The 27294-nt window shown below is 43.5% G+C and overlaps 2 protein-coding genes and 1 long non-coding RNA gene across 3 annotated transcripts in view; 1 reads left to right on the forward strand and 2 right to left on the reverse strand.

Annotated features, from left to right (window-relative positions):
* Nucleotides 1-2261, forward strand: part of LOC131514141 (uncharacterized) — a 35769-nt gene extending 33508 nt beyond the window's left edge. Inside the window, exon 3 of the long non-coding RNA XR_009262953.1 lies at nt 2139-2261. This is a non-coding gene — a long non-coding RNA (uncharacterized LOC131514141). The remainder of the gene's footprint in view (nt 1-2138) is intronic.
* TMEM217B (transmembrane protein 217B) overlaps nt 1-27222 on the reverse strand; it is a 40179-nt gene extending 12957 nt beyond the window's left edge. The window contains exon 1 of the mRNA XM_058733773.1: nt 27134-27222. The gene's annotated coding sequence lies outside the window, so the exon portion shown is untranslated. The remainder of the gene's footprint in view (nt 1-27133) is intronic.
* On the reverse strand, nt 1869-27216 carry TMEM217 (transmembrane protein 217). The gene is made up of 2 exons (XM_058733771.1): nt 27134-27216; nt 1869-3044 (listed from the first exon to the last, which is right to left on the reverse strand). Exon 2 carries the CDS (start codon nt 2943-2945, stop codon nt 2367-2369), a length of 579 nt encoding a protein of 192 aa, XP_058589754.1. The 5' UTR covers nt 2946-3044; nt 27134-27216; the 3' UTR covers nt 1869-2366.
* Nucleotides 27223-27294: the final 72 nt, after the last annotated feature.

The raw sequence follows: 27294 nt of genomic DNA on the forward strand, positions 1-27294 counted from the left end.
AAAAAAACAAACAACCTCATTTTTTTTTTTTTTAAGTAGGCTCTATGTCCAACACGAGACTTGAACTCATGACCTTGAGATCAAGAGTTACATGCTCAGGGTGTCTGGGTGGCTCAGTTGGTTAAGCATCTAAATCCTGATTTCAGCTCAGGTCATGATCTCACAGTTTGTGAGTTCAAGCCCCTCATCAGGCTCCACTATGACTGTGTGGATTCTGCTTGGGATTCTCTCTTTCTTTCTATCTCTCTCTCTACCCTGCCCATGCTCACACTCTCTCTCTCAAAAAAAGAAAAAAAAGTTGCATGCTCTAGCAACTGAGCCAGCCAGGTGCTCAATAACCTCAAATTTTTTTTTAAGTTTTTTTTAATGTTTGTTTATTTTTGAGAGACAAAGAGACAGAGTGAGAGTGGGGGAGGGGCAGAGAGAGAGGGAGACAGAATCTGAAGCAGGCTCCAGGCTCTGGGCTGTCTGCCCAGAGCCCGACATGGGGCTTGAACCCACAAACTGTGAGATCATGACCTGAGACGAAGTCAGATGCTTAAACGACTGAGCCACCCAGGTGCCCCAGTAACCTCAATTTTTAACATAGATGAAAGATTTGAGTAGACACCATACCAAAAAAGATATAAGGATGCTAAATAAACACATAAAAAGATGTTCAACATCATTTGTCATGAGAGAAATGCAAGCAAAAACCACGATGAGAACCACTCTATACCCATTAGAAAGGCTAAAATGAAAAATTTATTGTTTGTGTTAAGTGCTTGCAAGCATGTGGAGGGACTAGAATTCTCATACCCTGCTAGTGGGAATATAAAATGGGACAACCACTCTGGGAAAACATCTGCTAGTTTCTTAAGAAGTTAAAATTGTATTTATCCACGACAAATGAAATCATAGGTCTATACAAAGTCTTATCCACAAATGTTTATAGTGTTCCTATTTGTAATTGCCCCAAACTGCAAATCACTAGATGTCCTTCAAAGGGCAAATGGATTAAAAAACTGTGGCATATTCATGCCATGGCATACTACTCAGTGATAAAGAATGAACTTTCAACACACATAACGTGGATGAATCTTAAAGAATGAACTCTTGATACGCATAACAACATGGATGAATTAGGCTGAGTGAAAGAAGCAAGACAAAAAAACAGTGCATACTGTATGATTCTATATATGTAAAATTCTAGAAAATGCAAACCTAATAGATAATGATGGCAAATCCGTGCCTTGTGATGGTAGGGGGTGCTGCCGGAAGGGGAGGGAGCAGGGGTTAAGAGGAAACTTTTGGGGGTGATATGTTTAGGAATTCAGTTGTGATGATGTCACCGGGATATACTTATGTCAAAACTTATTAAATTATATCCTTTATGACTTTTTTTTTAACGTTTATTTTTGCGATAGAGAGAGACAGAGCATGAATGGGGGAGGGTCAGAGAGAGAGGGAGACACAGAATCTGAAACAGGCTCCAGGCTCTGAGCCATCAGCACAGAGCCTGACGTGGGGCTTGAACTCACGAACCACGAGATCATGACCTGAGCCGAAGTCAGCTGCTTAACCGACTGAGCCACCCAGGCGCCCCTCAAATTATGTACTTTAAACATGTGCAGTTATTATATGTCAATTATACCTCAAGAAAGCTATTAAGCTTATTAAGCCATAAGCAGTGGTTTTGTTTCTCTCACTAAACTGCAAAATCCTCAGGGTCAGGCCTTGTATCTTGTACTTTTTTTGTATCCTTCTACTAAGTCCAGCATAGTGATGGACACAGAAAAGTTTAGCAAATACCTTTTGGCTAACCGAGTGCATTTTGCACTCTTTGACAAATCTCGGGGAGGGGGGTACTCAAGACAGAAAATGGAAAATGGTTTTCTCTACTTTTATTCTTTTATTTATCTGGAATATAGCACAGAGGACAGAGGGGGAAAGACCATGGCACAAAGCTACCCCAAGACACCACCAGTCTCCCTTACACTACAGCTACCTGAGGTATAAATACAGATATGCCCGTGTCCCAGGGTTGAATTAGAGCTGTGGGTCGAAGGCTGATGAAGGTATATAACAAGGTGAAAGGATTGCCAGACTGCAACTCAGCTTCATTTCATTCCCTTACCCTCTTTATTTTGACCTCTAAGATGGCACTGACCAGAAGACAAAGGAGGAACCCAAGAAGTGCTTGGCAAATAACAATGGACTTTCACTAAACGCCCTTATGGATTGAGCAGGTGGTCCCCATTGGGATTATAATTACATTTCTCTCCACTTCTCCCAAAAAGATGGCAGTAGGGCCTCTATTCTGAACAGATCAGCAAAAGTGAAAGAGATGGAACTAGAATGACCATCAGTGGAGAGAAGGGCAAACATCATCCATGATAGTGTCGGGTAAAGTTGATGATCTTTGATTTCCGCCGTAGGAACTCTCCATTGCCTGTCGAAATACGTCTGTTGTAGGAAATTATATTCCCTGGGCTTTTACTTTTATAGATTATGTGGGCATAGGAGATGACATAGAATATCCAGAAGCAGTGCATGAAAATACGGGACATCAGGCCAAACCAGCGCACGACTCTGACCTCTTCAACGACAGAGTCATTGTTGGTAAAGATTTGTACTATAATGTTTACAGTTTCATAGAAAAGGATCCAGATGATGTAGATCACCAAGCCCCTGTGTATTTGAGCATATACTGAGTAGAGGAGGAAGCAGCTGATGATGAGGGTAATGAAAGACAGGAAGAAGACCATATTGAAAGCCCAGCAGATGATGAACTGGCTTATCAGGACACTTGCACTCTTGTTCTGTAGGTGGTTATCAGTGCAATTGTTGTTCCTTATGTATCTGTGTTCGAAGATGAGGTACATGTTGGTGGCCACAATGGTAAAGACCCCTGATAACACGGTGCCCATTTTGGCAGTCATCCCAAACCAGTGCTGCTGTCTCATGCTGAGACTTCCTGTGATGACGAACAAGATACAGGAGAATTCCGGTTCCTGCCAATGTGATAAATGATCACAGTTTCTGCCTCCTGCCCCAAATGCACCCTGGAAAAACAATAGAGAGAAATATGGAAACAAGGAAACAACAGCTTTGGGAAGACAGAAGGCTTTAAAATTGCTTGTGAATGACATATCTGATAAAGGCTCAGTGCCCAGAATCTGTAAAGAAATTATCAAGCTCAGCACCCTAAAAATGAATAATCCAGTTGAGAAATGGGCAGAAGATAGGAGTAGACATTTTCCCAAAGAAAACATCAGATGGCTAACAGACATGAAGAGGTGCTCGACAGCACTCATCGTCAGGGAAATACAAATCGAAATCATGATGAGATACCACCTCACACCTGTTGGACTGGCTAAAGTTAACAACACAAGAAACAACAGATGTTGGTCAGGGTGTGGAGAAAGGGGAACCCTCTTGCACAGTTTCTGGGAATGCAAACCAGGGCAGCCACTGTGGAGAATAGTATGGAGGTTCCTCAAAAAGTTAAAAATAGCCCTACAACCCAGCAATTGCACTACTAGGTATTTACCCCAAGTTTATAAAAATACCGAATCAAAGGGGTACGTGCACCCCAATGTTTACAGCAGCAGTATCAACAGTAGCCAAACTATGGAAGGAGCCCAAATGTCTATCGACCGATGAATGGAAAGAAGATGTGGTATTGATACCATGGAATATCACTCAGCCATCAAAAGGATGCAATGTTGCCATTTGTGGTGATGTGGATGGAGCCAGATTGTATTATGCTAAGCGAAATAAGTCAGAAAAAGACAAATACCGTATGATTTCACTCATGTGGAATTTCGGAAACAAAACAGATGAACATATGGGAGGGGGGGAAAGTGAAGGAAACAAATCATAGGAGGCTTTTTTTTTTTTTAAGTTTTTATTTATTTTGAGGGAGAGAGGGAGTGCGTGTGTGCACACAAGCGATGGAGGGGCAGAGAGAGAGAATCCCAAGCAGGCTTCACACTGTCAGCGCAGGGCCAGATGTGGGGCTCGAACCCATGAACTGTGAGATCATGACCTGAACCGAAATCAAGAGTTGGATATTCAACCGACTGAGCCACTCAGGGGCCCTCCATAAGAGACTCTTAACCATAGAGAACAAGCTGAGGGTTGATGGAGGGAGGTGGGTGAGGGACGGATTGAATGAGTGATTGGTATTAAGGAGGGCACTTGTGATGAGCACTGGGTGTTGTATATAAGTGAGGAATCACTGAATTCTAGTCCTGAAACCAATATTGCACCATATGTTAACAACTAGAATTTATTTATTTATTTTTAAATGTTTATTTTTGAGAGAGAGAGAGAGAGAGAGAGAGAGCACATGAGTGTGAGTGGGAGAGGGGCAGAGAGAGAGAGGGAGACAGAGGATCCAAAGCAGGCTCCATGCTGACAGTAGAGAGCCTGATATGGAGCTTGAATCCACAAACCGGGGGATTATGACCTGAGCCGAAGTCGGACACTTCATGGACTGAGCCACCCAGGTGTCCCAACTAACTAGAATTTAAATAAAATTTTGGAAAGAAAAAAAATAAAATCGCTTGGGAGTGTGAGTGGGGAGGAGGGAGGATGCAGTCTGGGGCGGGTGGCAAGGAGCAGGTGATTAGAGAAGCGGTTCTCAGCCCTGGCTTTACATTAGAATCAATGAAGTACCCAGGCCCAGGCTCCACCCCGGACCAGTTAGAACCTCCTGCGTGTGCTACTCAGAAATCGGTATTTTTCATGACTTCCTGGTGATTTTCACAGGTAGCCAGTAGTAGGAAACACTGGGTAGAGAAGGTAGTTTAAATTACGCTCTTCTCTTCTCCCAGCACTGCTGCACCCTGGTAGGGAAAATTGGCGGCACTTGCCAGACCTCGAGTGCAGGTGTCTCAGGAGAAAATCAGTACAGTATCGCCGCTGGCGTGAGGCGTTGACGAAAACAGGTGGACACCAACTGGCTTTCCCCAATCACTCCTGCACTATGTATCAAAACTGAAAGAATACGAAGAAAGTGGGAGGGACGAGAGGGCGGGTGATGGGCACTGAGGAGGGCACCTGTTGGGATGAGCACTGGGTGTTGTATGGAAACCAATTTGACAATAAAGTTCATATTTAAAAAAATAAAATAAAATAAATACAAAGAAAGGTATACTTTAAGGGAAATTTGGAGCCTTCAGGAGAGGATTGCCTAACAATAGAAAAGAAAAAGCAACAATGAGCTGGGTGTTCAACTAAAAAACTTAAGGGGAAAAAAACCCCAATAATAAGAACAACAAAAAAATAGGAGGAAGAAAATAAACAGAAGAGCAGAAATCAGTGAAAAGGAAATAAAGATAGAGGGATCTCTGATTGGTTAGGTTATCGGGGCCAACTTGCTGCTTAAAGCAACTAAAAAATGCTAGACACCATAGTTTTAAAATATTCTTAAAAGCACAGAAGAGCTGACAAAGTAGGAGGTGGGAAGACAGTCTATGGGAGAGGTAAGAAAGCATGGAAGTCGATTTTGCTCTGAGGGTATTCACCAGTCTGAGCAAATGTGAATTACGTTATGTGCTGTAGGCTAAGGGTGAATGAAATCAAAGCTCAGGATCCACCAAGGTGGGGAGTCTATTAGAAAGCCTTCCTTGCATTTGTCATGCCCGTTGCCCAGAGGGCTATGATTAAGTGTGAATCAGAAGTAAACCTGACCCCACATCTTTCTCTCAAGAGCTCCAAGGAAGACAACTTAGTACTACACTGCACAAAAGGGGAGAAAACTCACTCCCCTTGAGACATTGTAACCATAGCTAATCCTTTTGTGGATTTGTAGCCCAAATTTTATGAAGTATTCAAAAAAGCTTTTAATTTACCAGGAGTCTAGTTTAAAGCAGTCCTGAGGGGCGCTTGGGTGGCTCAGTTAGCTAAGTGTCGGACTTCAGTTCAGGTCATGATCTTGCAGTTTGTGGGTGAGAGCCCCACATCGGGCTCTGTGCTGACAGCTCAGAGCCTGGAGCCTGCTTCAGATTCTGTGTCTCCCTCTCTCTCTGCCCCTCCCCTGCTTGCACTCTGTGTGTATATGTCTCTCTCTCTCAAAAATAAATAAACATTAAAAAATAAATAAAATAAAGTAGTTCTGAACTGGAATTCTCTTAAGTTCCTGGTAGCAGCAAATTCACATCTTCTCTGGAGGAATGCATCTTTGTGTTGGTCCTCAAAGAATCTCCAGCAGTTAATCACTGCATAGACGATGGGTACCACACAGTAAAAAAGAACCCAGCATGCAAGGAACAAGGCACTGCAAGTGACAACCAGCAGAAATAACAGCAGAAACAGAACTGCGAAAAATATCAACTTATGAAACAATTATAGTTACTACATTTTTTGCATTAAAATTTTTATTTTCTTAAATTTTTATTTTATTTATATTTTATTTTTAATGTGTAAAGTACACGTAAAATGTACCACCTTAATCATTTTTTAAAGTTTATTTATTTTAGTAATCTCCACACCCAATGTGGGGCCTAAACTCATGACCAAGAGTTGCATGCTCTTCCAACAGAACCTGCCAAGTGCCTCACCAACTTAACCATTTTTAAAGCGTACAGTTCAATGTTAACTATATTCACATTGTTATGCAGCCATTCTCTAGAACTTTTTCATCCTACAAAACTGAAACTGGATGCCCATTAAACAACTATTTTCCCTCCCCCACAACCTCTGATGAGCATCATTCTACAATTTTTGTTTTTTTTTTTAGTAGGCTCTATGCCCAATGTGGGACTTGAACTCATGACTCTGAGATTAAGAGTTGCATGCTCTCTCAACTGAGCCAGCCAGGCGCCCCATCTACTTTTTTTTCCTATGAATTTTACTATTCTGGATATAATACATAATATACTTGGATGATATATATTCAGAGTAGTAAAGTGGAATGATACAGTATCTATCTTTTTGTTTCTGGCTTATTTTACTTAGTGTAATTTACTCAAAGCTCATCTATGTTATAGCTTATATCAGAATTCCCTTTGATTACACATTTATGTAAATAAAAGGCAATATTGAAAGTATATGTAAAAACAGGAATCCATAGAAAATAACCTAGCAGACCTGAACGAGAAGCAAATAGAATTTCTAGAGAGGAAAACCTCAAGACCTGAAATTAAAATTTCATGGGTGTATTTGGTAGCAGATTGGACACAGACAAAGTGATGATTAGTTAACCAGAAGACAGGTCAAAGGAAATTATCCAGATCGTAGCACAGAGAGGTGGTAAGATGGAAAATATGGATGAGAAGTTAAGAGACATGAAGAATATAATAAGATGGTCTGACGAGAGAGGGAGAGAGGGAGGGAGAAAGAAAGATGGAGAGAGAAAGAAGGAGTAGGAGGAGGAAGAGAAGAAAGAGGAGGAGGAGGAGGAGGAGGAAGAGGGAGGAAAGAGGAGGTGGAAGGAGAAGGAAGGGAGGAGACAGAAGAATAGGGTAGCATATTTGGAGAGGTAATAGCTGAGTGTGATATTGTGATTTATTATAAGAAATATATATTTGGGGGGCGCCTGGGTGGCTCAGTCGGTTAAGCATCCGACTTCAGCTCAGGTCATGATCTCGCGGTCCGTGAGTTCAAGCCCCGCATCAGGCTCTGTGCTGACAGCTCAGAGCCTGGAGCCTGCTTCAAATTCTGTGTCTCCCTCTCTCTCTGACCCTCCCCCATTCATGCTGTCTGTCCCTGTCTCAAATAAATAAACGTTAAAAAAAAAATTAAAAAAAAAAAAAGAAATATATATTTGGTCTTCATCCCTGGTTCTGGCTCACAGCTCCCCAAGCCCTTGGAACTTCCTAAGTGTAGAGAATGATAGAGGTGTCCTTTGTTATGTTAATGAGGCGACTCTTGTACCTTCCCTCTCTCTCCTATCCTACATCCCCAAATACTAAGTTCCATCTCCTCTCCCTCCCACATATCTCTTGAATCAGTCATTGTTTTTCCCTCCTCCATTGCCACCACCATAGTCCAATCACCATCATGTTCTTCTCTGGACTACTGATACCACTTGTGAAGTTACAGTCTTTTTTTTTTTTTTTTTTTTAATGCTTATTTATTATTTTTGAGAGAGGGAGAGAGAGAGGGAGAGAGAGTATGAGTTGGGGAGGAGCAGAGAGAGAAGGAGACACAGAATCCGAAGCAGGCTCTAGGCTCTGAGCTGTCAGCACAGAGCCTCACGGGGGGCCCCAACTCACAAACTACCAGATCATGACCTGAGCCGAAACCGGCCACTTAACCAACGGAGCCACCCAGGCGTCCCAGTTATAGTCTTGATACAGTCATGAATGATGCTACGGGGAGTGGGGAGGAAGACAGTGGATATGTATGCAGGGGTAAGAAGTCCTCATCTATCAGGGTGGGAAGCCAATAGATACTGTCTAAAAATGATTAAGCAAGAAGTATTAATACAAGTGTATAGTTTAGAGATAATGAGGTCAGTAGGAGGGGAAGTGGAAGAACTGAAGGCGGATGCCTGTGGGAACTATGACTGGGAGTGGGGGGCGGAGGACTGCTGTGTTTACTATAAGCCTTTCAATATTAACTAGTGCTACACATGCACACAATTTTAATAAAAATGGGTTTATGAAAATATAATTATTTTATTAAGTCTAATAAATCAGATCATTAAGTATCTCCCATTGGCTCCCTTTATGTTGTCGGGGTAGCTTTCTTTAATACAGTATCTTTGTAGCCCCCCACATGGTTAAGCCAGCATTGCGGAAGGACAGCCAGATAATTGTCGTCGTCTAAACCAAGAGCTACAAATGTTACCATGAAAAGTAGTTGGTAATAGTGCGATGAGGTGCCTGAGTGACTCAGTCAGTTAAGCATTCCGGTCTTTATCTCAGAGTCGTAAGTTCAACCCTGGACTGGGCTCTGTGCTGAGCCTGAAGCCTACTTAAAAAAAAAAAAAAAGTGATCCCAACAGTCTTTTTTGTTTATTTGTGAAATGTTCTGAAAATGAGACATTATTTCAACAAGTACACCACTAGAAGTGATTCTGATTCCATCTTTGAATATTGACATTTTTTTTTAAAGTAGGTTCCATGCCCAACGTGGGGCTTCAACTCACGACCCTAAGATCAAGGGTCACATGCTCCATCAACTGACCCAGCCTGGTGCCTCGAATATTGATATTTTAAATGCTGAAAAAATATTTAGGGGCGCCTAGGTGGCTTATTTGGTTAAGCGTCTGACTTCAGCTCAGGTCATGATTTCGAGGTCTGTGAGTTCGAGCCCCACGTCGGGCTCTGTGCTGACAGCTCAGAGCCTGGAGCCTGCTTGGGATTCTGTGTCTCCCTCTCTCTCTGCCCCTCCCCTGCTCATGCTTTGTCTCTCAAAAACAAATAAACGTTAAAAAAAACACACAACAACTATAGATCTATATCATACTCACATTTTATGACTATATGTATAGGTGCAATAAAACTATAAAACTGTTGGGGTGCCTGGGTTCAGTCAGTGGAGCATACGACTCTTCATATCAGGGTTGTAAATTCGAGTTCCATATTGGGTGTTGAGATTACTTTTAAAAAAAATCTTTTTTTTTTTTTACATTTATTTATTTATTTAATTTTTTAATATTTGATTTATTTTTTAAGACAGAGAGAGAGACAGAGCATGAATGGCCGATGCGGGACTTGAACTCACGAACCGTGAGGTCATGACCTGAGCTGAAGTCGGACGCTTACCGACTGAGCCACCCAGGCACCCCAACATTTATTTATTTTTTGAGAGACAGAGTGGAACAGAGCACAAGCAGGGGAGGGGTAGAGAGAGGAGACACAGAATCTGAAGCAGCCTCCAGGCTCTGAGCAAGCAGTCAGTACAGAGCCTGACGTGGGGCTTGAACCCAGGAACCTTGAGATCATGACCTGAGCCGAAGTTGGATGCTCAACCGACTGAGCCACCCAGGTGCCCCTGGATTACTTTTTAAAAAATCTTAAAAAGACCCCTACAGGGGCGCCTGAGTGGCTGAGTCGGTTAAGCGTCTGGCTTCGGCTCAGGTCATGATCTCCCAGTTCATGGATTCAAGCCCCGCTTTGGGCTCTGTGCTGACAGCTCAGAGCCTGGAGCCTGCTTCGGATTCTGTGTCTCCCTCTCTCTCTGCTCCTCTCCTGCTTGTGCTCTGTCTCTGTCTTTCAAAAATAAATAAATGATAAAAAAAAAAAAAAACCACCTTACAAACCTCTATGAGGAAACTATATAAGGAAAGCAGAGGAATGATGAATTTAGGATTCTAGATGATGGTCACCTCAGACCAGGGAGGAAGTGAAATGGCTTAAGCAGATCAGACAATAAGGTATGAATTACTGACAAGATCCTAATTTTATTTTGGGTGGAGGATTTGAAGGTACCTATTACATTACTAAAAATAACTAATACTTAAAAAATAAATAAAAGAGCCATGAATGGACCAATGAGGAATATGTCATGCCCCAAGGATTATGGTTAAGTCTAACTGTGAGTATATGAAGTACAATAAAAAATACATAAAACAAAGATAACAATAGCATTTACCTCCAAGTCGTTGTGAAGACTAAATGAGTTAATATATGTGTTAATATATATATATTTTTTTTTAATTTTTTTTTTTAACGTTTATTTATTTTTGAGACAGAGAGAGACAGAGCATGAACGGGGGAGGGTCACAGAGAGAGGGAGACACAGAATCTGAAACAGGCTCCAGGCTCTGAGCTGTCCGCACAGAGCCCGACGCGGGGCTCGAACTCATGGACCGCGAGATCGTGACCTGAGCCGAAGTCGGACGCTTAACCGACTAAGCCACCCAGGAGCCCCTGTGTTAATATATTGAAAACACTCAGAACAGTGCCTGGAAACTAGTAAGCATTCCACTGTGTAAGTATTTTTGCTACCATTTTGCTTTATGCCAAGGGGTAACTATTTATTATGCATGCAAAACCACTCCTCATTAAGCTGTGTTGTAGCAGACGCCATAAGCTTTGTTCTCAATACTCATTTCCTTCCCTTTTTTTTAAAGTTTATTTTATTTATTTATTTATTTATTTAAGTTTCTTTCTTTTTTTTTTTTATAAATTTTTTTAAACATTTTTTATTTTATTTTTGAGACAGGGAGAGACAGAGCATGAATAGGGGAGGGGCAGAGAGAGAGGGAGACACAGAATCTGAAACAGGCTCCAGGCTCTGAGCTGTCAGCACAGAGCCCGACGCGGGGCTCGAACTCACGGACCGTGAGATCATGACCTGAGCCGAAGTCGGACGCTTAACCGACTGAGCCACCCAGGCGCCCCTTAAGTTTATTTCTTTATGGAGAGAGAGAGAGAGCACGAGCTGGGAAGGGGCAGAGAGAGGGAGAGAGAGAGAATCCCAAGCAGGCTCTGTGGTGTCAGTGCAGAGCCCAACTCAGGGCTGGAACTCACGAACCGTGCCTATCTTGAGCCAACATCAGGAGTGGGATGCCAACAAGGAACCCCTGCTTTTCTTGATAAAGGAGGGAAATGTGGCCGACACCATCCCTACATCTTCCTCTTTTCTTTTTTTCTTTAAATGTTTTATTTTTTTAAGTAATCTCTACACCCAAGGTGGGGCTTGAACTCACGACCCCAAGATCAAGAGTTGCGTGCTCTTCCGACTGAGCCAGCCAGGCAGGCCATCCTTTAGTACTATTTAAAAATTATTTTGGGGGGGCGCCTGGGTGGCTCAGTCGGTTAAGCATCCGACTTCGGCTCAGGTCATGATCTCACGGTCCGTGAGTTCGAGCCCCACGTCAGGCTCTGTGCTGACAGCTCAGAGCCTGGAGCCTGCTTCGGATTCTGTCTCCCTCTCTCTCTGACCCTCCCGCATTCATGCTCTGTCTCTCTCTGTCTCAAAAATAAATAAACATTAAAAAATAAATTAAAAAAAAATAAAATAAAAATTATTTTGGGGGGATGCGCCTGGGTGGTTCTGTTGGTTAAACATCTGACTCTTGATTTCGGCTTGGGTCATGATTTCACAGTTTGTAACCTCAGGCCCCACATTGGTCTCTGCGCTGACAGTGCAGAGCCTGCTTGGGATTCTCTCTCGCTCCCTCTCTCAAAAGAAATAAACTTAAAAAAACACTAATTTCTTAAATGTATTCTTTCTACTCAATCTATACAGTAAGTGAAAATTCATGTTCTGATTTGTACATCTTATTGATGACTCTTTAGGTTGAATATTTTAAAAGTATTTGTTAACTACTTTTATTACTTCTTACGAGTTATTTATGTCCTTTACCTGATACATTTGTGTATTAAGATGTTAGTTATTTTTTTCCAATTTGTATGAGTTTCTTATATGATAAAGGTATTACTCTTTGTTAAGAAAGAAAATACAGAGGTGGCCGTGTAGGTGATGGGTGGTGTTGAGACCCTGCAGTCCTCTCAAGGTCATTCAAATCCTCAGAAAGGTGTCGGGCTGTCGGATGGCATCCGTAATTCTCTTGGCCTTTCTTTTGTGGTCATAAGCCGACAGCCGCAGTGCCTCGCACCAATATCCCAAGCAGGAGTGTGCCAGTAAGCTCTCCCCCGTGTCCGTCTCTTTCATAGGAAGGAAAGCACTTTCCAGAACCCCTCAGCAGCCTTCCTCTCATGACTTGTCGGTCAGAACTGGTTCACGTGACTACCCATAGTTTCAAGAGAGGCTGGGGAAGCCAGTTCCTGGCAAAGCTGAGTAGAATTGCCATAACTGGTTTAGTCATATTGTGATTTATGCCCAGAATACAGCTGCCCCCCCCCAGAGTCCCCTTAACAAGGAGAAGCAAGGAAGTGGCTGATAAAGTCTGCCATACATATCTTGCTCTGTTAACTACTCTTTTTCTCCTCTGACATAGAAGGAACCAGGGCTACCTGTTCGCCCCTTCTTTCACAGAAGCAGAATGTTTAGGTATTTACACGGTTGGCCAGGATAAGGTTTGCTTTTCCCCAACTTTCCTTGCAGCTGAATGTGGTCATGTGACCAACTCCTAAGAAGGAGTTGAAAGGGGACAAAATGAACCTAAGTACCAGAGAGTGGGGCATGTGGGTGGCTCAGTCAGTTAAGCGTCTGACTCTTGATTTCAGCGCAGGTCACATCTCATGGCTGTGGGATCACGCGCTGCATGGGTTGTGCTGGCCATGAAGCTCCCTTAAGATTCTCTCCCTCCCTCTTCCTCTGCCCCTTAGCTGCTCACACGGACATGTGCTCTCTCTCTCTCTCTCAAAAAAAAAAAAAAAAAAAAAAAAAGCGCACCAGATAGTAAGGAGAAAGTCCTGTTCTCCCTTTCCCTCTTCCCAGTGGTTGGAACATTGATGTGGTTGGGAGTCATTTTGGACTCGCCGGGCAAGGGCATAGTAGAGCATAGACAGAAGGAGCCTAGGTCTCTGAAGATTTCATGGAGCAGAGATACCCACACTAGCTTAGGCTTTTACATGAGAGAGAAAAACTATAAACTTTTATCATCTTTAAATTTTTCTTAATGTTTATTTATTTTTGAAAGTGAGAGAGACAGAGTGCAAGCAGGGAAGGAACAGAGGGAGAGGGAGATACAGAATCCGAAGCAGGCTCTAGGCTTTGAGCTGTTAGCACGGAGCCTGATGTGGGGCTCGAACCCACGAACTATGAGATCGTGACCTGGGCCAAAGTCAGATGCCCGAGTGACTGAGCCACCCAGCACCCCAACTTTTATCATCTTTAAAGCACTGTTATTTTGGGGGCGCCTGGGTGGTTCATTCGTTTGAGCATTGGATTTCAGCTCAGGTCATGATCTCATGGTTCATGAGTTCAAGCCCTGCATGTGGCTCTCAGCTGTCAGCACAGAGCCCGCTTTGGATCCTCTGTCTCCCTCTCTCTCTTCCCACCCCCTGCTCACGCTCCTTCTCTCAAAAATTAAAAAAAAAACACAAACATTAAAAAAATAAATAAAGCACTGTTATTTTGCAGGCACACTTACATCCTAACAAATACAACTGCCTCTAATCCTCTGTCTGAGAGCATGCTAAAATCTCTCCCACCTTGATCTCTCCCTTGATCCTGTGTTTCTAATTTACATTCAGTCTTTCTCTGTGTTAGTCGGAGAGGGCAAAAGATACCGATCATTTGCCTGATTTAAGCAGAAAAGGGCATAGCTCATAGATTGTGGAGAGGGCTAGAGAACTGTCAGTTATCTCTTGCTACAATAACGCCACACAAACAACTCCAAAACCCCGGTGGCATGTAACAATGAACAGTACTTCGTTCATAAGTCCATGGAGCTCAGTTTATCTGGGGCTGAGCTGAGCTGGGCTCAGGTGAATTCACTGAAGTGTCTGGGGGTCAACTGTTGGCTGGCGAGAGAGTTGTGTTGATTTTGGCTGAGCTCATTCATATTCTGAGGCTCAACTGGTTGCTGGCTGATCTAGGATGGACTCGGTTGGGATGACTCGGGGAGACTAGGCCTAATGTCGCGCGTCTCTCATCAGTCAACAGGCTAGCCTGGACATATTCTAATGGCGATGGTGAGGACACCAGCGCGAGTGCTACAGAATGAATGTTTATACACCCCCAAAATTCACCGGTTGAAGACCTAATGCCCAAGGTGATGGTATTAGAAAGTGGGGCCTTGGAGAGTGATTAGATGATGAAGGTGGAGCCCTCGTGAAGAGATGAAGAAATTAGTGCCTTTATTATTTTTTTAATTAAAAAAAATTTAAGTTTATTTATTTATTTTGAGAGAGAAAGAGAGAGCACGAGAGCTGAGAGCAGGTGAGGGGCAGAGAGAGAGAAAGAGAGAAAGAGAGAGAGAGAGAGAGAGAGAGAGAGAGAGAGAGGCAGAGAGAGAATCCCAAGTAGGCTCCACCCTGTCAGCGCAGAGCCCCATGTGGGCGCGATCTCCCCAACCGTGAGATCATGACTTGAGTCGCAACCAAGAGTTCGCTGCCTAACAGACCAAGCCACCCAGGCACCCCCAAAATGAGTGCCTTTATAAAAGAAGTCCCAGGGAGATTCTCGCTTCATTCACCACATAAGGGCACAGCAAGAAGTCAGCAGGCCGCAACCCGGAAGACGGCCTTTAAAGCCAGACCCAACCTACGCTGGCACCCGATCTTGGACTTCCGGCCTCCGGAGCGGTGAGAAGTAAATTTCTGCCGTGTGTCAGCCCCCCAGGCTGCCGTGTGCTGTTCCAGCTGCCCAGACAGGCTGGAACAGAGAGCGAGCACAATCACGCAGGCGCTTCTCAAGCCTCTTTCTGTCAGGTTTGCTAACATCCCTTGACCAAAGCAAGTCCCAGGGGTGAGCCCGGCCTCAGAATGGGAAGGTCTGACAAGACAACATGGATGCAGGGAGAGGCGAAGAACTGAGGCCACGAATGCAGTCAGCCCGCCGCCCCGCATTCAGAGCTCTGTCCGGGGGGTTGCCAACATCTTACCACAGGGCCAGACTACTACAGACGCTGCTAGTGCCACCGAGGAGCATTTGACGCTCAAGTCCCACCGACAGACCTTGGGGCACTGACCCGGGTGCCGCTGCCATTGGCTGTTCCCCCCCAAACTGAGCGTGGCTGTGACAACTGGCACTGCCCACCCAGAGAATGATTCCTTTCTGCCAGTGTTTCTTCGCCTCACAAACTCCTCCTCGTTCAAAGCCGAGGCTGGGCAGATTTTATTAGCAGAGCCTATGACACAAGTGCATGACTTCGTTCACGAGGAAAGATGGGAAAGTGAGGAGCGGGCGTTTGGGGCTACACAGTCCTGGGAGGTGGGCTGTGCTTCCCACAAGGTTTCATAGACTGGAAAATTCTCCATACATGGGAAAGGGGCTTATATCATGGGCAGCTAAAGAACCGAAAGGGAACCACAACAACGAGGAGGAGGAGGACACTAGGCTCTCATTCCTTTCACAACTAAACGTCTTTTTTTTTTTTAATTTTTTTTGTTTATTTTTCAGAGAGAGAGAGACAAAATGTGAGCAGGGGAGGGGCAGAGAGAGAGGGAGACACAGAATCCGAAGCAGGCTCCAGGCTCTGAGCTGTCAGCACAGAGCCCAACGCGGGGCTCGAACTCACGGACCGTGAGATCATGACCTGAGCCAAAGTCAGACGCTCAACCAACTGAGCCACCCAGGCGCCCCCACAGCTAAATTTCTTGCAAGAGTACCCCTGGCTCGCTTTTCTCATGGCCCACTTCACTTCTGTCGTAATCAGTTACTACCACACTAATGAGGCAAAATCCAGTGGTTTACGACCACGAGCACCTATTTTTCTCACTCATGCTTCAGGCTGCATGTCGGCTGGGTTTAGTTCCGGGCTCCAGTCTGGGTTTCTGTCTGCTACACACGTCTCTTCTCCACCTGGGACCAGCAGCTCCCAGAGTATGCTACGATGGTGAATGGTAGGAGTGCAGCGGAGTGAACAAAAAAATATATGATGCCTCTTCAGGTACATTGGCATTTTTGCTCACATTCCATCGGCCGGAAGAAGTCTAGCAGGGAACTATATACTCCATCCACCCTCATGCATGCAAGGTCACGTAGGAAGATGGAGGAAAGAACTGAGGACAATAATCCAGTCTACCGTAACTCTTCATGTGGCTCTGCCCAGCTGAGCCATTTGGGTCCATAATAACTCTACAATTGCCAAATCAAACAGTTTTCAGTGGATGGGGGAGCAGGCAGGTGCCGGGCCAGCAGTACCTTTTCGGGCATGGTTAGGAGTTTGGGTTTTATACTAAGTGTAGTGAAAGCCATTTAGCGGTTGAATATGTGGTCTTTCTGCAATGCAAATCTGGTCGTGCTATGCCCCTACTTAAACTTTCAGTGAATGTCCACTTGTCTACAGGAAAAGGTACCACAACTCTCACGTGGCATTAGAAGTCCACCATGATGGTTCCCTGCTCCAGTATCTATCAGCACTGCACCCCATTCTGCGCACTCTTTGCTGTTCCCACGTAGTGCCACTTAGATTTTATTTTAGTTCGGACTCTCCTGGGAGCAATCTCTAAGACAAGGACTTGAGAGCCAGTAGTTTATTTGGGAGGTGATGGAAACACCAGTGGAGAAGAGGTGGAAAGTGATACAGGGGAGGAATGTAGCCCATAAAGGATGAGCTATTAAGCTAACTACCACAGTGACTAAGAGGAGCTTAATCCTGTTAAGAAACTGGGCAACACATGCCTCAGAATGATCCCATCTGAGGGGTGAAGGAGCTGGTGAATTTACACACCAACTCCTGAGAGTTGTTGGTTGAGGGCTGCTCCCGGGAGGAGTTAACTCCTAGGCACTAATAGTACACTGGGAGTTTGTGCACTGTTTTTTTTTTTTTTCTTTCCAGTTTTGGGCAAAGAGAGCATACATAGAGGTCGAGGGATGTGGGTGAGGCACTGACAGCGTCTCCTATGTGGTTTTTCAAATGCAACTTCTCTTGTAGACCACAATTCCATAAATGTTTCATCCTCCTGCCTAGGATGCTTTTCCTGCCCTCTCTACCTGCAAAACTCCTACTCATCCTTCCAGACTTTTCCCAGCTTCCTAAACAGAGAGGACCACACTTCACTCTGTTTTGTTTTTTTTTTTTTTTGATATAGTGCACACTTCTTACTTTTATTACTTATCACACTGCTTTACTTATGAGCCCGACTCTTGTACTAGATTATACGTTTGTTAAGGGCAGGAGCTGTACTTCACAGCTCTTAATATAGTTTGGTGCCTGGAATATAGTACATGCTAAGGAAAAGCTAGTTGGATGGAAGGATTAATTTCTGTCTACAGAGTCTGGCGATGATCTGCTGGAGTGCTACATTGAACTGCGGCCAACCTGAGGGTAAATAATAGCAGTTTTTACGCTCCTTTTCATCTCGATGACATTACCTACCCTTCCTTCGCCCAATATCCTCCTCTTCTCTCTCCCTATCCTTACATCAAAATCTGTTCCTAGATAACTTCTTTTACATCAAAGGAGGATTAAACCAAGAGATAGGAAATGTGAGTTCCTGTTCCTCTTCACCAGGTCCTTGAGCAATTTCTTCTTCTGAACTTCAGACTCCTCACTTGTAAAGTGATCTTGAATGTCCCTGCCCCTACTAAGGGGCTCTGTAAGAATATCTCTAGAAGGGGGGCACAGAAGGAACTGGCAACAGTGGTTGCCGCTGAAGGATATATGGGTGGCTCTGGGGCAAAGATGAGAGGGAGACCAACTTTTTCTTTACATCCTGGGTTAATTTCCTAAGACTATTGCATCAAATTGCCATTTGGTGACATAAAACAACACAAGTTTGTACTCTCACTGTTCTGAAGGCTGGGAGAGCACAATCAAAGTGCTGGCGGGGCCGTGCTCCCTTTGAGGATTTCAGGAGGAATCCTTTCGTGCCTCTTCTGGGTTCTGGTAGCTCCAGGCATTCTTCGACTGGTGACTGCATCACTCCAATCTCTGCTGCCATAGTCACACCACCTCCTCCTCTTCTGTCTGTGTCTTCTCTCTTGTAAGGACATTTGTCATTGGGTTTAGGACCCAACCAAGTAAAACAGGACAATCTCGTTTCAAAATTCTTAACGTTATTATTTCCACAAAGACTCCCTTTTCCAAATATGGTAACATTCATAGGTTTCAGAAATTTGGATGCGGACATGTCTTTTGGGAGGCCACCATTCAACCTATTACATACCTATTTGGATGTCTTGAATTGGTATCATGTGCAAGTTTAAGAAAGGAAGATAGGAAAGAGGAAAGAAGGGAAGGAAAAAAAGAAGGACCTGCTTGACAGAATCGTAGGAGATGTTTTTTTCTAGGATTCCTAATAGTTCAAACCAAGGTGGTCCACTCCTGTTATTGATTACAAGCCCAATACCTCCCATCTCCATGATTTTCTCTTCAAGATATCTCCATAATTTTGAACAACAAAACATTTGCTTTCAGTACAGAGCACTCACACAAGAGAGTGGCGAGAAAAAGGAAGGAAAGAAGAGAGACTTGGATGTGACTGAACAGACACTAAGATTTCTATTTTTCTGCTTCCTGTTCAACCCAACTTTGAAGGATCTGGCTTTGAACCAGCTTTCTCTCCTCAATTTTTATTTACTGTTGAAACCATGTTGTAGGCGATGAAAATGGAACTCTCATCCCATGCAGGTAGGAGAATAAAGTAGTACAACCACTCTGAAACATGATTGAGGGGTGCATGGGTGGCTCAGTTGGTTGAGTGTCCAACTTCAGCTCAAGTCATGATTTCACAGTTCCTGAGTTTGAGCCCTACTTTGGGCTCACTACTGTTAGTGTAGAGCCTACTTCAGATGCTCTGTCCTCTCCCTCTGCCCCCCTGCCTCTGCTTGCAGGGCGAAAATAAACATTTTTAAAAAGAAACACAACTGAACACTATTTTGCAAAGTTGAACACATGCACGCAGACCAGCAATTGCACTCCTACATTGATGTCCTAGAGAAACCCTTCCCCCTGTGCACTTATCCAGGAGACATGGATGAGAGTGTGCATAGCAGCAGAGTTCACACTAGCACAAAATGTGAAGCAATTGAGTGCTGATCAGTAGTCACGCAGATAAACTGTGCTATTTCTAAATTTTTTTAAATGTTTATTTATTTTTGAGAAAGACAGAGACAGAATGTGAGTGGGTTAGGGGCAGAGAGAGAGGGAGACACAGAATCTGAAGCAGGCTCCAGGCTCCGAGCTGTCAGCACAGAGCCTGACGCGGGGCTCGAACTCATGAACCGTGAGATCATGACCTGAGCCGAAGTCGGACGCTCAACGGACGGAGCCACCCAGTCTCCCTGAACCTGTGCTGTTTATAAAGTGGAATACTGTACAGCAGTGAAAATGAGCAAACTACACTCATCAATGTGAACTAAAGCTAAATCTCAAAACCCCAGTGTTGTCTAAAAGCAGCAAGCACAGGGGCTCCTGGGTGGCTCAGACAGTTAAGCGTCTGACTTCAGCTCAGGTCATGGTCTCACGGTCCGTGAATTCAAGCCCCACATCAGGCTCTGTGCTGACAGCTCAGAGCCTGGAGCCTGCTTCCAATTCTGTGTCTCCCTCACTCTCTCTCTGCCCCTCCCCCACTCATGCTGTGTCTCTCTCTCAAAAATGAATAAACGTTAAAAATCTTTTTTTTTTTTAAAGCAGCAAGAAACAGAATAGGTACAATACAATGGCATTACTATAAAGAATACATTATTTAAGGTTATGAACGTAGGTGGAAAAGTATAAAGAAAGACAAGAGGACAATACAAAACCCTGCACAGTGGTTGTACCTAAAGTGAGGAGGAAGGGGAATGTTAACTGAACACTGTTCAAAATAAAAAAAAAAATTAGAGACAACAATTGAGGAATATTCACAGAGTGGAACACAATATTAGAGCTACTATGAATCAACTAAACTCCATTTATCAACAGAATACTGAATGAAAAAAGCCAGTGGCTGAAGTTTATGTGTAGTGTGGTGCTATTTATAAAGTTTCAAAATGTGAAAAACATGATTATGGACATTCATACGTAAAGTGAAAGTTTGCAACATGCATAGAAAGCTGAACACATAACTCAGGATTGTGGTTTCCACGGAGAAGGGGAGGGGAACAGGACCAAGGAGGAACAAAAAGGGGACTTCAGGTTTACTGTAAATTTTTTGTTTCTTAACCTTGTTCTTATGTGTTCTTTATTCTTTTTTTATGTTTATTTTATCTAAAAAAATTTTTTTTAATGTTTATTTATTGTTGAGAGACAAAGAGTCACAGAAAGTGAGCAGGGGAGGGGCAGAGAGAGAGGGAGACACGGAATCCCAAGCAGGCTCCAGGCTCTGAGCTGTCAGCACAGAGCCCAACGTGGGGCTTGAACTCACAAACTGTGAGATCATGACCTGAGCCGAAGTCAGACACTTAACTGACTGAGCCACCCAGGTGCCCCTATTATTTATTCTTTATTGCAGGGGTTGGCGAACTACCACACATGAACCGAATCTGTCATGCTTTTTTTGGTATGGCCTGTGAACTAGGAATGGTTTTTACATTATTATTTATTATTATTATTATACTTAAAATTTTTTTTTAATGTTTATTTACTTTTGAGAGAGAGAGAGAGAGACAGAGTGTGAGTGGGGGAGGGGCAGAGAGAGACACACACACAGAATCTGAACCTGGCTCCAAGCTCTGAGCTGTTAGCACAGAGCCTGACATGGGGCTCAAATTCACAAACTGTGAGATCACGACCTGAGCCAAAGTCGGACGCCTAACTGACTGAGCCACCCAGATGCCCCTATTTTTCTAATTATTATTATATCATTATTATTATTTAGTCTTTACATCTTTAAATAGTAGAAAAAAACTGAAAAACTAATATTTTATGATGTGAAAATTACATAACATTCACATTTCTGCATCCAAAAATAAAGTTTTGTGGGAACACAGCTACACTAGTTTATTTTCATATTGTTTGTGGCTGCTTTCATGCTACAGGGCAGAGTTGAGCAGTTTCAACAGAGCCCGTATGGCTGGGAAAGTGGAAAATATTTACAGTCTGGCCCTTTATAGAAAAAGTTTACCTACCCCAGGTTAAATATCTGACATATATTTCAAAATAGCGAAAAAGAAAAATTCTGGAAATAGAAAGATATATAATTCCACCACCTAACAAAATTTCCTTAATTTTCCTATGTTTTCTTCAGTCTGACAAAACCCATCTATTTTTTATTTTTTTAAATTTTTTTTTTTCAACGCTTTTTTTATTTATTTTTGGGACAGAGAGAGACAGAGCATGAACGGGGGAGGGGCAGAGAGAGAGGGAGACACAGAATCGGAAACAGGCTCCAGGCTCCGAGCCATCAGCCCAGAGCCTGACGCGGGGCTCGAACTCACGGACCGCGAGATCGTGACCTGGCTGAAGTCGGACGCTTAACCGACTGCGCCACCCAGGCGCCCCAACCCATCTATTTTTTAAAAAATTTTAAAATATTTATTCATTTTTGAGAGATGGAGAGAGATAGAGTGCAAGCGGGGGAGGAGCAGAGAGAGAGGGAGATCGAATCCCAAGCAGGCTCCACACTGTTAGCACAGAGTCTGATGCAGGGCTCAAACTCACAAACCGTGAGATCATGGCCTGAGCCGAAACCGAGTCGAACACTTAACCGACTGAGCCACCCAGGCTCCCCTGTGACCACTCTAACGCCCTTTACTCCAACAACCTCTTGTTCCTTCAGTCTTTTTGCTTATCGCTTTGCCTTCTCTAATATAACTGATTTCTCTCATTTTGCTCTTTCTAGAGGTTGTTTAGATATCGAGAAAGCTCTGTTGCCTTTAGATCCCAGGTTGACCTCACCATCCCTTTGGTAACTCAACAGAACATTCTGTGGTGCATTGTGAGGGCTGCTCCTTGCTCTCCTGTCTTAACCCTTCTTCTCATTACAGGGTCCGCTCCACTCCTTTGCAGAGGTTAAAGTCTGCCAGTGATCTCCTGGTAACTAAGTCCAAAGGCTTTTTCCTCAATTTTTATCTTCCCCAATCAGGCTCCTTTTTACTATTCTTCAAGTCTCTCTCCCCCTCTCTCCCTCTCTTTCTTTTTCCTATGGTGTCTCTACTCAGGGCTTATCTCTTCACAGAACTTTCTCTAAGGATTGGGATACACCCACCTCTTTTGAATCCACCTGCAACCCACACATGGATCATTCCCTTAACTCTACTTTGTCCCCCGACTGAGTTGTTTTACTCTCCTTTGAATGAAGATGCAGTTAAGGAGGGGAAGGTTTAAACCTTGCGGGCAGATTACATTGAGAGTCTTCTATTCATACTTTCAAAATAATCAAACCTGGGGTACCTGGCTGGCTCAGTCCGTAGAGCATGTGACTCTTGGCCTCGGTGCTGTGACTCTGAGCCCCACATTGGGTGTAGAGATTACTTTAAAAAAATACATTAAAAAATAATCAAATCCTTGAGATAAACTCAAGGGTCAAAGGCCATAAGGTGCTTGAAACAGATCTATGAAGGGAGGTCCACAGATAAGCAGCATCAGTGTCACGGGGGGGCTTATCAGAAATGCAGAATTGTAGGGGCGCCTGGGTGGCTCAATCGGTTAAGCAACTGACTTCGGCTCAGGTCATGATCTCGTGGTTCATGGGTTTGAGCCCCGTGTCGGGCTTTGTGCTGACATCTCGGAGCCTGGAGCCTCCTTCAGATTCTGTCTCTCTCTCTCTCTCTCTGTTCCTCCCCTGCTCATTCTCTGTCTCTCTCTGTCTCTCAAAAATAAATAAACATAAAAAAAAAAAACAACCCAAAAAGAAATGCAGAATCGTAGGCTGTAGCCCAGACACGCTGAATCAGAATCTGGGCTTTTAATGTGATCTCTATGTGATCCACATGCATATTAAAGTATGAGAAGACTGGCCTAGAAGCTGCAAAAGAGTTTGAAGAGGACAGTCTTTCCAAGATAGGAAGAGAGACTGTTCTTCAACCAAGAGTAGAGGCAAGCTTGTCGTCTTTGGTAAAGTGGACGCATCCTAGTAGGTGTTAGAAAACATGGTTTGTAACATGTTTTCCAACAACAGCAAAATGTTTATGAACAACATAGAGCCAAAGGACAAGAACAGTTTATACTTTTCATTTTCCTACTTAGTCAATATTAAGCACCGACTATGTGCCAAGTGCTATCCCAGGTGAGAAGAGCAGGAAACAAAACAGACAGAATCCCTGCCCCAGTGGAGCTTACATTCTAGGGATGGAGATGGGCAACAGAGAAGTGCATAATAGGCCAGGTGGTGATCATGTCTTTTTTTTTAAAATGTTTTTATTTATTTTTGAGACAGAGAGAGACAGAGCATGAGCAGGGGAGGGGCACAGAGAGGAGACACAGAATCTGAAGCAGGATCCAGGCTCTGAGCACAGAGCCTAACGCAGGGCTCGAACTCACGGACTGTGAGATCATGACCGGAGTGAAGCCGGCCGCTTAACCGACTGAGCTACCCAGGCGCCCTGAGAGGGTTTTAAAGAAAAATAGAGTGGTGGGGACCGCTATTTAAGATGAGTGGTCAGGGATGGCATCCCCAATTGTGAAGACACTGAGGGAGCAAGCCATCCAGATATTTGTGGCGAGAGAATTCCAAGCAGAGGAAATGGCTAATACAAAGGCCTGGAGGTAGGAACATGCTTGGAGGATTCAAGGAACAGGGAAACTGCCAGTAAGTGCGGTTGGAGCAGATTAAGCAAGAAAGAGAGTGGAGGGGTCTTTTAAGGAGCTTGGATTTTATGCCAAATGTGATGGAGCCATTGCAAGGTATTGAGCAGAGGAGTGACATAAGGTGACTGACATCTTATTTTATTTTTCTTCCCCTGAAATATACATGTTTATTATTTTTTTAAATTTAAATCCAAGTGAGTTAACATATAGTGTAATGATGATTTCAGGAATAGAATTTAGTGATTCATCATTTACATGTGACACGCAGTGCTCATCCCGACAAGTGCCCTTCTTAATGCCCACTATTCATTTAGCCCATCCCCCCACCCAACACCCCATCAGCAACCCTCAGTTTGTTCTCTGTATTTAAGAGTCTCTAATGGTTTGTCTCCTTCTCTGTTTTCATCTTAGTTTTGCTTCCTTTCTCTTATGCTCATCTGTTTTTTTTCTTAAATTCCACATATGAGTGAAATCATATATTTGTCTTTCTTTGACTGACTTATTTTGCTTAGCATAATACCCTCCAGTTCCATCCACATTGTTGCAAATGGCAAGATATCATTCTTTTTGATCGCCGAGTAATACTCCATTGTATATATACCACATCTTTATCCATTCATCAATCAATGGACACATGGGCTCTTTACATACTTTGGCTGTTGTCAGTTGTGACTAACATTTTAGAAGGCTCTCTCTGGATGCTCTCTGGGGAAGAGACTCTAAGGGGGAAAGAGTATAAGCAGGGAGGACCAATAGGAGGCTGCTGTATAGATGTGGTTGGTTTAGATTTTGATAATGATGGTGGTGGTGGTGAGAAAGGGCCCAACAATCTCAACTATCTTAATAGAGACTATTTGGGTTGAGGTGGCTGGGTGCTTAAGAAAGACTATTTAAAGGGCCACGTGGGTGGCTGAGTTGGTTAAAGGTTGGACTGCAGCCCAGGTCATGATCTCATGGTTTGTGAGTTCAAGTCCCGCATTGGGCTCTCTGCTGTCAGCACAGAAACCCCCCTCTTATCCCTCCCCCCCAAAAAATAAACACTGGGGTGCCTGGGTGGCTCAGTAGGTTAAGTGACTCGTGATCTCAGCTCAGGTAATAATCTATAGGTTCATGAGTTCGAGCTCTGCACTAGGCTCTGTGCTAACAGCATGGAGCCTGCTTGGAATTCTCTCTCCCTCTCTCTCTGCCCCCACCCCATTCCTGATCACTCTCTCTCTCTCTCAAAATAAATAAACTTAAAAAAATAAACATAAAAAAAGACTATTTAAAAAGTTTTTGTCAGATGACAAGAGTGATTTTTTTCCCCCTTTGGATGAGAAACTGGCTTAGATGTAGAAAACAAAGAGTAGGAATAATAGCACGTCTCTGGATTGAACGATGTTAACAGCATCCCCTGGGAATCAGTGTTATTTAACATCTCATAAACAATTAAGAAAAAAGAATACTTTAAGACATTTTTTGGTGTACACATTATACTCTGCTTTCCACATAGTGAAATGTCAAGTCAATAGGGAGCATCTTCTGGAATATTTCTAAAGCTATGTGTGTAGGCTGGAAAGTGGCAGGTGACTTGCCACATGGACAGTATAAGGCAGCTAACACAGGGGGACACAATTCTGAACTTCCAGTTACCACCAAAGAAAGGGATCTAGAAGTTGCTGTACATTATTTCTTTGAGATGCCAGCTCTTGTAAAGTCCAAAATGCCAGCAAAAGTTCTGGCTGTCCAGAATAAAGACAAAGCATCAGTTTCAACAAAAACCTCAGGAAACTCCTCGTGGAGCCCAGTATGCAGTGCTGGTCACTGCATTCGAAGAAAAAGAAAAGCCAAAGAAAGGCAGCTAAAATGATTAAAAGGCTAGAAGGGCTTTTGTTTGTTGGATTAAATGCCCATAAAGGTGACTATCTGAGACTAAGAAAGTCTATGAAAGCTTGAAAAATTCATAGAAAGTAAAATAGCCCGTTTCATACAGTATCATGGTTGCAAAATTTACAAAAGAAGCTTGAAAAAGGGGGTAATGTCTATATAGAAAAAGGCCATTGGAGGGCATATGTTCTTTTTTAGACAGGGGGTCCTTAAATGTTCTCCAATATGTGGGAGGATGTGTTGTAACAGCAAACAGAAGCCGTGATGGAGGACAAGCAGCCCACGTCAACAGTTCTTTTTTAGGACAAAAATTACTTTGGACTAGGGTGTGCTCTCTGCCCACCCCCTCATTCTCCCTGCCCACCCCAATCACTGTAGTATACAACCACAGAAACTCACAAAGAGCAAAAAACACTGACAAGACATTCAAAGGATTCAAAATGCTGTATCAAATCTCATTCCAAGTGAAAACTAGATTGAAAATGAATCCAAGGGTGATAGATTTATAATAGATTAATAAAGGGGATTAAAGATGTTTGGGGGTATATCCTTAATCTTTGTGATTCACGCCTTGGAGATATGCTATGTCCCGGCAGGAAATGTTACTTAGTAGTCTGAATTGGATGGAAAAAATAAGAGCATGTCCTAAACAGTCAGTATCTGGCTTCTCATAGTCAGAAAGTGGCAGTTAATGATAGAAACACGGATTAAATCATTTGAATTTTACCCCCAGAACAAATCCTTTACTAGTGATCAATTACCAGACGAATGGAAGACTCTTATGAACCAACCGTTATTCACGTGTTGAACAGTTAGCAACCCTGGGCTATTGGATACGTATTGATCTTCCTTCATAGATTTAACAAAAAAACAAACAAACAAACAAACAAACAAACAAACAAACGGACTCCAAACGGAACAGGGAAAGGTGAGGAGGATAATAACCAGAGTGACATTGATTTGGGAGATGTTAAAAATGGGCTGCAACCACCACATGGCCGTTATTTTTAGTTCAAAGATTTATATGTATAAATACATATGCTCTGTCTTTCCAAAAAATATTAGGCTCAGGAACCTCATTCCCTCCCGAAAGAAAACAGTACTCTTTCTTCCTTCCCCATAGGTCCCTTTCTTTACCTGCTTCTTCCACTCCCAGGGTTAAGGAACTTTCAGCCCCGCCTCCCTGCTCTTCCAAGCTCCGCCTTCCCGGTCCACCTGTGTGCCCAGTGCCTGATGTCACTTTTCGGCTTCAGCGGCCTGCAGGATTCCGGCTCTCTATTGGTCTGTCTGACCACGGC

Source organism: Neofelis nebulosa, chromosome 6 (genome assembly GCF_028018385.1).
Source record: "Neofelis nebulosa isolate mNeoNeb1 chromosome 6, mNeoNeb1.pri, whole genome shotgun sequence".
Classification (NCBI taxonomy): Eukaryota; Metazoa; Chordata; class Mammalia; order Carnivora; family Felidae; genus Neofelis; species Neofelis nebulosa.